Source organism: Jaculus jaculus, chromosome 7, assembly GCF_020740685.1.
Source record: "Jaculus jaculus isolate mJacJac1 chromosome 7, mJacJac1.mat.Y.cur, whole genome shotgun sequence".
In the NCBI taxonomy this organism is placed as follows: domain Eukaryota; kingdom Metazoa; phylum Chordata; class Mammalia; order Rodentia; family Dipodidae; genus Jaculus; species Jaculus jaculus.
This window is the reverse complement of record NC_059108.1, coordinates 86,854,477-86,866,897: the sequence shown is the minus strand read 5'-3', so window position 1 is coordinate 86,866,897 and position 12,421 is coordinate 86,854,477. Positions and strand designations below refer to the sequence as shown.

The 12,421-nt window shown below is 36.7% G+C and overlaps 1 protein-coding gene across 8 annotated transcripts in view; it reads left to right on the top strand.

Moving 5' to 3' along the window:
* Ralgapa1 (Ral GTPase activating protein catalytic subunit alpha 1) overlaps positions 1–12,421 on the top strand; it is a 271,828-nt gene that overhangs the window by 131,590 nt on the left and 127,817 nt on the right. For all 8 annotated transcript variants that reach the window (XM_045155394.1, XM_045155393.1, XM_045155389.1 and 5 more), the window contains 4 exons: positions 5,516–5,668; positions 9,579–9,772; positions 10,187–10,285; positions 10,962–11,117. In XM_045155394.1, coding sequence (XP_045011329.1) covers positions 5,516–5,668; positions 9,579–9,772; positions 10,187–10,285; positions 10,962–11,117 — 602 coding nt within the window. The remainder of the gene's footprint in view (positions 1–5,515; positions 5,669–9,578; positions 9,773–10,186; positions 10,286–10,961; positions 11,118–12,421) is intronic.

The following is a 12,421-nucleotide window of genomic DNA, read 5'->3' as shown; positions in this document are numbered from 1 at the left end:
CAATACACAGTGCTGGAATACATATAGAGCTATCAGAAATCTCACGTGTTGCTGGTGGGAATGCAAAATGGCAGAGCTACGGAAAATTATGGCATTATCTTTTGAACATTTACTGTATGACCATTCCTGAGTATTTGTCTTGGATAGTTGTATGTGAACAATCATGGAAGTATTCTCTGCAAGAACTGAAAATTGCAAGCACTCCATATGTTCATGAGCTGAGAAATGGATAAATCATTTTATTGAATATTCCTTGGAATAGTACTAAGCAATACAAATAAATATTAGTATGTGAAAAGACATACCCTGACTCAAAAACCCTGCTAAATGAAAGATATCAAACACAGATTGTATGACAATAACTTACATATATAAAATTCTAGAAAAGACACAATTGTAGTGAGAATCAGGGGTCAAGTGAGGGGATCAGCTGCAGATGGAATACAAGAGAGCTTTTTGTGGTAACTGAATTATCCTAGGGTTTTGTTGTGGCATTGTGTATAAGACTGCCAAGCTCATAAGTATGTGCTTGAAGGTGGGGAAATTTAAAAATTTTTTAAAATGAGGAGATCGCTTAATCAGTTAAGTTCTTATCTCATAAGCATGAGGACCTAAGTTCAGTCCCCAGTATACACTTAAAAATGCTACATGTGGAGCCACACTAATATAATCCCAGCATTGGGAGGCAGAAAACAGGACAATCTTGAAGTTCACTGGTTAGCCACTTTAGCCTAACGGATGAGCTTCAGGCCAGTGAGGGACCTGGTCTCCAAACAGGTGGGCAGCATTCCTAAATATGGCACCTGAGGTTGTCCTATGGTCTCCATACATACCCACATATACTTGTGTACATACATAAAAAAAATGGAGGGGTTTATGTTCCATTTTAACACAAATTTTAATACTATCAAAACTCTAGGGCTGGAGAGGTGGCTTAGCAGTTAAGGCACTTGCCTGAGAAGCCTAAGGACCCAGTTTGATTTTCCAGGTCCTATTTAAGCCAGATATACATGGTGGCCCATGCGTCTGGAATTCATTTGCAGAGGCTAGAGTCCCTGCTTACCCATTCTCTCTCTCTTTCTCTCTGTCCCTCTCTCTATCTCAAAGAAAAATAAATAAATACATAAAAAAACCCTCTAAATTTGGGCTGGGGTGATGAGTCAGTGGATAAGGTGTTTCTTATGCAAGTGTGAGCATCTGAGTTCAGATCCTTAGAACCCATGTAAAGCCAGATGCTGTAGCATGAACATCTGTAATCCCAGCATGTATATGGTGAGAAGGGAGGTAGAGATTGGAGTGACTCAGAAGCTTACAGGGCAGTTTGCTTGGTGAATGTGTTGGTGAACAGTGAGAGACCCTGCCTCAAACAAAGTGGGAGGCAAAGTTTTCCTTTGATTTCTACACATGCACTGTGATATACATATCCCTCCCTATACATCATCTTCACTGCCTCTTACCAAAGGCCTCTAAACTGTGGGAATTTCTTGAGATTCCAAAGTACAAATAAAATATCTTGCAAGCTTTCTCACTGGTATAAATATCCACTGAGAACCCTCTTAGGCCTCAGACTTTTGTAAAGAACCCTATCCCATGTGTCTCTTATTCTGAAGCACCTATTCTTTTGAAAGTAGGAAGATTCTGAACATCCAAGCTCTGTAGTAAAATAGAGATGTGTCCCCATGCAAGCCTGCTTCTAGTTTTAGTCAGACTAGTACTCATACTACCACTGTTTTTTAAAAAAATTACTATATGTAAAGAAATGTGACTACCCTTTATTTTTCGGGTTTCTTTATAGTCATCTAAAATAAAGGTCCAAACAGAAATTTAGAAAATACAATGCATATGGAGAACTTCTTTCTTCTTCTTCTTTTTTTTTTTCCTTGAGGTAGGGTCCTACTATAGCCAAGACTGACCTGAGGCTTGCTCTGTAGCCCCAAGGAAAGCCTCCAACTCTTGGAGATCCTCCTGTGCAAGCCACCCAAGTGCTGGGACTAAACACATTAGCCATTATGCCTGGCTTCCTTTTGCTTTTATATGTTTTTTTGATAATTAAACTTCTTAGCAATTTTAATATGCATGTGATAAAGTAACCTATATTTATTGTATTTAGTGACTGATTCTATTACTCTATTGGCAGGTTTTATTATGAATTCTAATCTTCGTCACTGGCATTAGAAATAGTGTAAGGGTGTTTAAGAACAATTGAACTGTTTTGTTTTGTTTTTAAAGATACAAAATTCATCAAATAGTACAACTCCATATGCTCCTTATACAGATCCATTCAACATGGTGACTTTTCTGATTAAAGTTTGCATTTGCATACATTATCACATCGTTAATCTGTGTTGTATCAAAGGGATGTTACTTGTGTTGAAGTTGCCTATATATATTCCTGTACAATAAAGGTTTTCACCAATTATAAGAAATCTAGCTGGGCGTGAGGGTGCATGCCTCTAATCCCAGCACTTGGGGGGCAAAGGGAGGAGGATCACTGTGAGTTCGAGGCCACCTCAATGGCTGGGGAGATGGCACAGCGGCTAAAGCCACTCACTTGCAAGGTCTGCTTGACTGGATTTGACTCCTCAGTAGCCACATAAAGCCAGTGCAAAAAGTGGGGAATGAATCTAAAGTTTGTTTACAGGGGCAAGAGGCCCTGATGTGCCTATACACGTGCACGTATACATGTGCAAACACACACATGCAAATAAATGCTTTTTAAAAAAGTTTTATTTTAGCCATGCATGGTGATGCATGTCTTTAATCCCAGCTCTTGGTAGACTGAATACCAGGTCAGCCTGGCTAGTGTGAGACAGCCTTACCTTGAACTCCCCCCACCACAAAAAAAAAATAATAAAATTAAAACAGTTTCATTTCTTTTCTTTTCTTTTTTTGTTTTTTGGTTTTTTGAGGCAGGGTACTCACTCTGGTCCAGGCTGACCTGGAATTAACTATGTAGTCTCAGGGTGGCCTTGAACTCTCGGCAATCCTCCTTCCTCTGCCTCCTGAGGGCTGGGATTAAAGGCATGTGCCACCATGCCTGGCAAAACAGTTTTATTTCTTTAAAACACCTTTTTAATAGTAAAAGTCTCTAAATTTGTCCATTATAGAGTTTTTCTAATAATATTAAAGGAAGTTTTTTTGTTTTTTTTTTTCCTCTTGAGGTAGGGTCTCACTCTAGCCCAGGCTGACATGGAATTCACTGTAGTCTCAGGGTGGCCTCAAACTCACAGTGATCCTCCTACCTCTGCCTCCTGAGTGCTGGGATTAAAGGTGTGCGCTACCATGCACAGCTTTAAAGGAAGCGTTGAATTTTTTGTAACTCATCTTGATCCAAAATTATTTTAACATCCAAATTTTATTTATTTATTTATTTTTGGTTTTTCAAGGTAGGGTGTCACTGTAGCCCAGGTTGACCTGGAATTCACTATGGAGTCTCAGGGTGGCCTCAAACTCACGGCAATCCTCCTACCTCTGCCTCCCAAGTGCTGGGATTAAAGGCATGCACCACCATGCCTGGCACATTTAAATTTTAAAAAATGAGTTTGAGCTGGGTGTGGTGGCACATACCTTTAATCCCAGCATTTGGAAGTCAAAGATAGGAGGATCACACTGAGGTCAAAGCCAGCCTGGGCTACAGAGTGAGTTCCAGGTCAGCCTGGGCGAGAGTGAGACCTTACCTCATAAAAGAAAAGAAAGGGGGAGGGGAGGAATTTGGTTTTCATGGAGTGAGATGATACATGGAGACAGAAGAAATACTTATATTTCAAAGAATTTAATAAAAATGTTGATATGTGTCATAAGTGAGACTAGGTATAGTCTAAGTATGATATTGGTTATCATATGAGTGATTATATATGCTACATAATATAATTCTGTATGTATATTTTTAGGTATTTATTGTGCTACTTTTCAAAACTTACATAAGTGATATATGGAATCATACCTTTGAAGAACTAATAGGAATATAATTGTATTGGTTTTGCTTTATCATATAGAAAGGACAGAATTTTGTAATAATCGAGTCCAGAATATTGTTATTTCTCAACTAGAAAGTTTACAATAAAAAATAATCTCCGATTGCAAGTACTGGTTTAGTACTAGTCAGTGGCCTGTCACTGCTCCCAGCAGTTATTCCATACAGCATGAATTTTTGCTACACATGGTTGAAATAAACAAGAGCACTTGCTCTGTACACATGCAATATAGTATATAACAGATAGTATCCCTGTTCTTATGGAATTTGTACTCTATGAGAGTATTTCAGACTGAAAGGCGGCTTCATATCAGTGTGATCAATAGTTTAAATGTACAAGGTTCAATGAAGCCATATGGCAGAGACTTTTTATTTGTACTTTTCAGGGTCAGGAGTAGTTTAGGGGCTAGAGAGATGGCTCAGCAGTTAAGGCACTTGCCTGCAGAGTCAAAATGATCCAAGTTTGATTCCTCACATGAAGCCAGATACACTAAGTGGCTCATGCCTTTTGAGTTAGTTTGCAGTTGCTGGAGGCCCTGATATGCCCATTGTCTCTGTCTGTCTGCTCTTTCTCTGTTTGCAAGTGTGTGTGTGTGTGTGTGTGTGTGTGTGTGTATGGACAGAGAGAGATTGAGAGAGAGAGAGAGAGGAGAAGTTTATCTAGAAAACAAAAGTTGTAGGTCGATATTAGCAAAGTAAGAAAATTGCGAGGATTTTGTTTGTTTGTTTGTGACAGCATCTCACACTGTAGCCCATGCTAACCTAGAACTCACTAGATAGCCCAGGCTGGCCTCAAATTCATGATTATTCTGCGTTAGCCTCCAAAGTGCTGGGATCACAGGTATGTGTCAGTATGCCCAGAATTTTAGGAATTTTTATTTTGAGTCAGGGTCTTTTATAGCCCAAGATGACCTCCAACTGCCTGTAAAGCTGAGGATAGCCTCAAGTTCACCTGGCTTCTCCTCCCAGTGCTTCACTTATAGGTTCGTATTACCAAACTGGTTATGTTTAGAGGATTTTAAATGATGAAATGACATGATCAGATTAGGTGTTTGGATCTTCTTATATATTATAGAGAATGAATTTGTCAGAACAAGTGGAAAGGAGAGAAGACCGAAATCAGTACTACTACAAACAAGTTAGCAATGGGCAATGATATTGCCATGTAGAACAGCAGTCCCTTAACTCTTGACCTGTCCCAAGGCTGAAGTAAGACATAAAGAGGCTAGCAGTGAATGCCAGAGTTTTATAGCTGGACCCAGAATGGGAGTAGCTATTCTTGCTATCACAGATGGCTCCTGTTGCCTGATATATCCATTTCTGATGACATGTTAATCCTGTGGAAAATGTGAGATGAGACTTGTATATACAAAAACCTGTATAATACTGTAATTTTTTTCATAACTTTATCCAGTATTTATCTTGCTTTATCTTTTGATGTTTCAAATTTACATTTTATAGGGTTTGAAATATTATAGGGTTTGAAATGTTAGGAAGAATACTCCAAGTATTTACAGTAATTTTATGAAATTATCTTTGCAGGTTCAGAAAGTGCTTCCCCAATCCATTCTGCTATGGGATCCAGGTCACAGACACCTTCTCCTTCCACACTGAATATAGAACACATGGAACAGAAGGACCTACAGCTCGATGAGAAGCTCCATCACTCAGTTCTTCAGACACCAGATGATCTAGGCAATATCTGAAAATTAGATAGTTGCCACTTTTCTTCCTTCCTTTCTTCCTTTTTTATTAGTATCAAGAGATATTAAATAGTAATCTTAAACTTGACTGTGTGGGATTATGATAAATCTTTGGATTTTTCTAAGACTTCTGGAGGTTGATTACTAGATGTCGTTTTTCTTGCCTTAAAGAAAGCTATTTATAAGCCAGGCGTGATGGCACACATCTTTAATCCCAGCACTTGGGAGGCAAAGGTAGGAGGATTGCCATGTGTTCGAGGCCAGCCTGAGACTATATCGTAAATTCCAGGTCAGCCTGGGCTAGAGTGAGACCCTACCTCGAAAAACCAAAAAAAAAAAAACAAAAAACGAGCAAACAAACAAAAAAAGAAAGCTATTTATAAACCTGTTCTATCTTTATACATTTTATCATAGTTTTTTTTTATTACAGTTTTAGAACTATTGATGATACGTTTTTGTGTAGGATCTCACACTAGCCCACTCTGGCCTCAGACTCATAAACCTACTTCTTCTACCTGTGTTGAGGATGACAGGCATACATCATTGCACTCAGCTATTTTTTAAAATACTTTTCTATGTTTTTTGAGAGAGAGTGAGAGAGAGAGAGAGCGTGCGAGCGAGCAGCCATATCAAGGCCTTTAGCCACTGCAAATGAACTCTAGATACATGTTCCACTTTGTACATCTGGCTTTACATGGATACTGGGGAATCAAGCCTGGCTCCTTTAGCTTTTTTGGCAAATGCTTTAACCACTAAGCCTAGTCAGCCTAGTCAGATTTTTTTTTTTCAGGGTAGGGTCTCACTCTAGCCCAGGCTGACCTGGAATTCACTATGTAGTCTCACAGTGGCCTTGAACGCACGGCTGTCATCCTACCTTTGCCTCATGCATGCTGGAATTAAAGGTGTGTGCCACCATGCCCTAGTCAGCTAATTTAAAGGTACTGCTGACTTATAGGATAAGATGTCAGCATTATCTCTTGTAAATCCAGCTTCCGGTGAAATGATCTATTAGATAAGTAATTTTTATTAGTTTTTTTTTTTTCCAGTACAGGAGATAAACCTAGGGTTTTGCACATGCCAGGCAAGTACTTTATCACTGAGTTATATCCTCAAACCTTTTTATGGCCGATTTTAGTTTTCTTTAGACAGAGTCTCATGTAATCCAGGCTAGCTCCAAGTGCACACTTCAGGTGAGGCTCACTTTGTACTCCTGACCCTCCTCTTTCCACCTCCTAGGTTCTGGGATTATAGGCATATACCTTCATGCCCTGCTTTGTGACTGAGTTTTGATTTTCCAAACATCAACTGAATTAAGTAGTGTTTTCATTTTAAAGTAAATGTTCAGAAGTGACCCGGGGAGCCTCAGAAACTTCAAGTTAAGCAAAAGTTATTTTGCTAACTTCTGCATGATGTAATAAGTATTAGTTAGACACTTTATAAATATGCCAAAAGCTTTGTTCAAGGACATGGTTGATGACATACTTAAAATTATTCATATAATATTTAGTGAGGTTGAACATTTTCTTAAACATTTGTTAGTTATTTGTGTGTGTGTGTGTGTGTGTGTGTATATATATATATATATATATATATTTTTTTTTTTTTTTTTAAAGGTAGGGACTCACTCTAGCTCAGGCTGACCAAGAATTCTCTATGTAATCTCAGGGTGGCCTCAAACTCAGGGCAATCCTCAGCTCTGCTTCCTGAGTGCTGGGATTAAAGGTGTGTACTGCCACACCTGGCTTGTATGTCTTTTTTTTCTTTTTTCTTACAAAATGTCTGTTCAGATCATTTGTCCATTCTTAAAATGGATTGTTTGGACTTTAAAAAAAATCAGCAACTGAGGCTGGAGAGATAGCTTACCAGTTAAGGCACATGCCTGCAAAGCCAGAAAACCTAGGACCCATATAAGCCATATGCACAATGTGGCACATGCATCTGGATTCATTTGCAGTGGCAGGAGGCCTGGTATGTCCATTTTCTCTCTCTCTCTCTACCTGCCTTCTCCCACCTTGCTCGCTCACTCTCTCATTAACACACACAACCATAAATAACTAAAAATAAAAATATAGAAATTAGCAAGTAATAAATTAATCTTGATATTAAGGAAAAAATTCTATTGCCAATGCAGTATATTTGATCAAATGGAAAATATTTTTAAAAACCTATGGACTTTTGTTTTGGTAATTGTGGTATTTATTAATATTTAAGAAAATATTCTTAGCTTAATTTACATAAAATACTTGGTGTTTATTGGAAATTCATTCAGTACAAAATACACAAGTCACTTCTTATTAAGCTAATTTCCAGTTATTATTTATTTATGGGCATAATATTGTTTTCCCTTTTCATAAAATCTAATATGTATTGTATTGTTTATAAAAATGATCACTTCTAGATAGCTAGCAAATTTTCATGTTTTTGATTTTCTCCAGCAAACACACATTTTTCAGTAGAATATAATGCTTAGCATATGTATCTATAGTTGGCCTATTATATATATGTATTTTTTTTTTATTTAAAATTTTTTTTATTTATTTCAAGCAGAGTGAGAAAGAAAAGAAGTGAGACAGAATGGGAGTGCCAGGACCTCTAGCCACTGCAAAGAACTCTAGACGTATGCAACACCTTGTGCATTTGGCTTAAATAGGTCCTGGGGAATCAAACCTGGCTCCTTAGGCTTTGCATGCAAGCACATACACCACTGAGTTCTCTCTCCAGCCCCTTACACTTTATTATTTTTGATTTGGGGCCAGTTGGATCCTTACATGTAAAACCCATGGTTGTGCACAGATTTTTTTTCCCCAATTTCCTTTTTTTTTTCTATTTCTCCCCAAAGACATTTCACAAACTGTTTCAAATGTAATGAACAAAATGAGTTTTCTGTAATTCTGTGGCCCAGTTCGATATGCACCATTCATTCCAAATAGTAACTTAAAAAATCCAATTGAGCTGGGGCATGGTGGCGCATGCCTTTAATCCCAGCACTCGGGAGGTAGAAGTGGGAGGATCACCATGAGTTTGAGGGCACCCTGAGACTACACAGTGAATTCCAGGTCAGCCTGAGCTAGAGTGAGATCCTACTTCAAACCTGTAGACTTTTTAAAGGGGCTTATTCCTTAATGTGCATTCCCTAATGCCTTACAGTTACATCACTCTAATTTTTCTGGCTTGTGGGTTCTATTTGATTTAATAGTCTAAAGTAGCTACTAGATAAAATGTGCTTATAAGATTTATGTTATTTAAGTTTTAGTATTTATTTGCAAGGACATAGAGAAAAAGAGAAGTGGATATACTAGGGCCTCTTGCCACTGCAACCAAACTCTAAATGCATGCACCACTCCACATCTGGCTTTATGTGGGCACTGGGTAATCAAACACAAGCTGTCAGACCTTGCAAGCAAGCATCCTTAACCACTGATCCATCTCTCTCTAGCTTGATGTTTATTATATTTTTTATTTTTTTAAATCTTATTTTATTGTGAAGCAGGGTCTCTCTGTAGCCCAAGCTGATCTGAAACTCACTTTGTAGTCCCAGACTGGCCTCAAACTCATGACAATCCATCTACTTTAGCCTCCCAAGTGCTGAGACTAAAGGTGTGTGCCACCATACCTGGCTTAAAATTGGTGTTTATACCAAATATAAATTTCTCTAATTATATCTATACTGTAAGTGGTTGTTGCATAATTGTTTTCTTAAGTAAGTCTCAAGAGAAACACTACTGAAAAAGAAATTAGTACCATAATAGAGAATTATGAACTGGTAAGATTTTGACATTATGAGGAAATAATAAAATTTATGTACAGCTACATATATTTTATTCACTTTTATAGGTATTTATGATTATTAAATTATTAAACTCTTTTGGGTGCTGACACTACTGTGTTTGTTTCCTCTATAGAACCCAGTGAATTTCCATCTGAATGTTGTAGTGTGATGGCAGGAGGTACTCTAACTGGATGGCATGCTGATGTTGCTACTGTAATGTGGCGAAGAATGCTGGGCATTTTGGGAGATGTCAATGCTATTATGGATCCTGAAATACATGCTCAAGTTTTTGATTACCTCTGTGAACTTTGGCAGAATCTAGCCAAGGTAAGAGGAAAAAAAATGAATATAAGTAAAAAGAGAAGAAAAATGAAGTATTATAAACTAGAAGAGGGCTAAGCATGGTATGGCAAGAGGATCATGAAATAGAGGCCAGCATGAGCTGTGTAGTGGGTTCCAAGCCAGCCTTAGCTACATAATGAATCCTTGCTTCAAGAAACAAAGAGAAAGAAAGGAGAGGAAGAGGAGGTGGCAGCAGCAACCTTTGAGAATATTGAGAACATGATTATATCTCCAGTCCCTTCCTACCAATTAAAACAAGTGTTCATCGTCGTAAAATCAGCTTACCATAATTAAATTTGTAGTTATTGTAGAAGTTGGGTTTGATTCAGTTTAAGGGAAATCAAAGTAGAAGGGAAAATGCTCTCAATATATTTCTTACCTTTTATTTGAAAATTATAGATCAGAGATAATCTTGGAATTTCAACAGATAATCTGACTTCCCCTTCTCCACCTGTTTTGATTCCACCACTAAGAATCCTTACACCTTGGCTTTTTAAGGTAAGTTAAGTGTAGAAAACAGTGTAATTTTTTGTTTAATAAATAAGTATTTGTTAGAAATTTTATGCTATTATATTAAGAGCAATTGGTTTTTAACCAGTATTTTTAGGAAGTCGTTGGCTATTGTGGTAGAGAGGAGAGGAAACAGCAAAACTATTATAGAGGATACACCATTTATTTTATTTAATAAAGACAAAAGTAAATATAGAAATATTTCTTTTTTCTAAATTTTTATTAACTAACTTTACTTATTTAAATAATTTTTTTTTCTACATTAGGATTCTACCCAGGGCCTTGCACATGCTAGGCAAGTACTGTACTACTGAGCTATGCATACAGTTCGGAAATAGTACATCTTAGTTGTATTTCAACAAAAAAATAAGCATAGCATTGTGCCAGATAACATGGTATATACTTTAAAAAATTTAATTATTTTTATTTGTAATTATTTTTAATATTTGGTGTACTTCTGGGTTAAATGGTTTGTGATTATAATTTATATATACTTTGCATTGTTTTGGATCACAGTAGTTTTTAGTAGTCCAGAGTTCATTAGTAAATTAAACCAACATAGAAAGAAATGAGGTCAAATCTTTTGCTTGTTCTATATTCAATTTTTAAAATATTCAACAACCAATACTTTTTTAAATATTGCAACTGACCTCTTAATTTTTAGGCAACTATGTTGACTGATAAGTATAAGCAAGGTAAATTACATGCTTATAAACTTATTTGTAATACGATGAAAAGAAGACAAGATGTATCTCCAAATAGAGATTTTTTAACACATTTCTACAATATAATGCATTGTGGATTACTTCATATTGATCAGGTAAATATATGCCTTCTAAAATGTTTTGTCAATTTATCCTTGATCCTCACTTCTCTTTAACTCTTGCTTTTACAATCCAGAACTAAACCATCCTTTATACTAAGTATTGGTTTATGTGCAGTTCATTTCCACTCTGTGACCTTATTTGTTCTTGAAACATGGTTGAAAACAGTCTCTTATTGTAGTAGTTATGGAGATAATTTGAATATCCTTCCACTTTAATGTTATACCAACAGTTTACTCTTTGAAGAGATTAGACTATCCTTTGCTTAAGTTGACAGTATCTGTCTGTAATGTGCCACTGTGCCTATTACTAGGCATTAATCATGAATTGTTCATTATTGATACTTTAGGCATATGAGTTTATCTAGTCATGTAGCAATAAGAGTTTTTTTTCCTACTGAAGAATCACCTCACATTCATAGTATCATCAGTTATATTGGCATAATGATTTTTATATTGACATAGCAATTGTATCATATACAATCACTAGTAGTTATAAATTTGACTATAAATCACTTATTTCAGCATCTTATGTTGGTCATAGAACTAAAAAATATGGTAGATGACAAGTCTGATTCTCATGTGGTTAAATACTACTTTCAGGTCAATTGGAGAACACTAAATTAATATTAAAAGATTAGAGTTTTATTCTTTCTGAACAATGGGAAAACGTCTTACATTAATTTACAAATAATTATGGTGTCCTAATCCAATAAATTTATCTCAGATAAAATGATAATCAATACCAGAAAAAAATAGAGCTTTCATTTACAGAAAGTGACCTTGAATAATCCAACAAGTACAGTTCTTCCTCTGGTAAGTTCCAAAACCATGGTGAATTAATAACCACTTGAAGAGTACTCCTTATGGGCTAGAGAGATGGCTTAGTGGTTAAGGCCTGTGAAGCCTAAGGACCCAGGTTTGATTCTCCAGGACACATGTAAGCCAGATGCACAAGGTAACACATGTGTCAGGAGTTCATTTGCAGCAGCTAGAGGACCTGGCATGCCCATATTCTCTTTCTCTTTCTCAGTCACTGACTCAAATAAATAAATAAATAAGACATTTAATTAAAAAAAAAAAAGGAATCCTCCCTTAAAAGTATCTAGGCTACCATTATACTTCAAATTTATCCTTAAAAAATTTCCCCAGTAGCTGCACAGCAGGTTATGTGGGTCCAGAGATGTGAGTTTTCACATGGAAAGAACTAGATGGCTGGAGAGACTGCTCTGCAACTCAGTTATTCAAGATGTGGGTCTGATGGTATTGCGTGAAGCAAAGATCCTGCTTTGTTCTCTTAC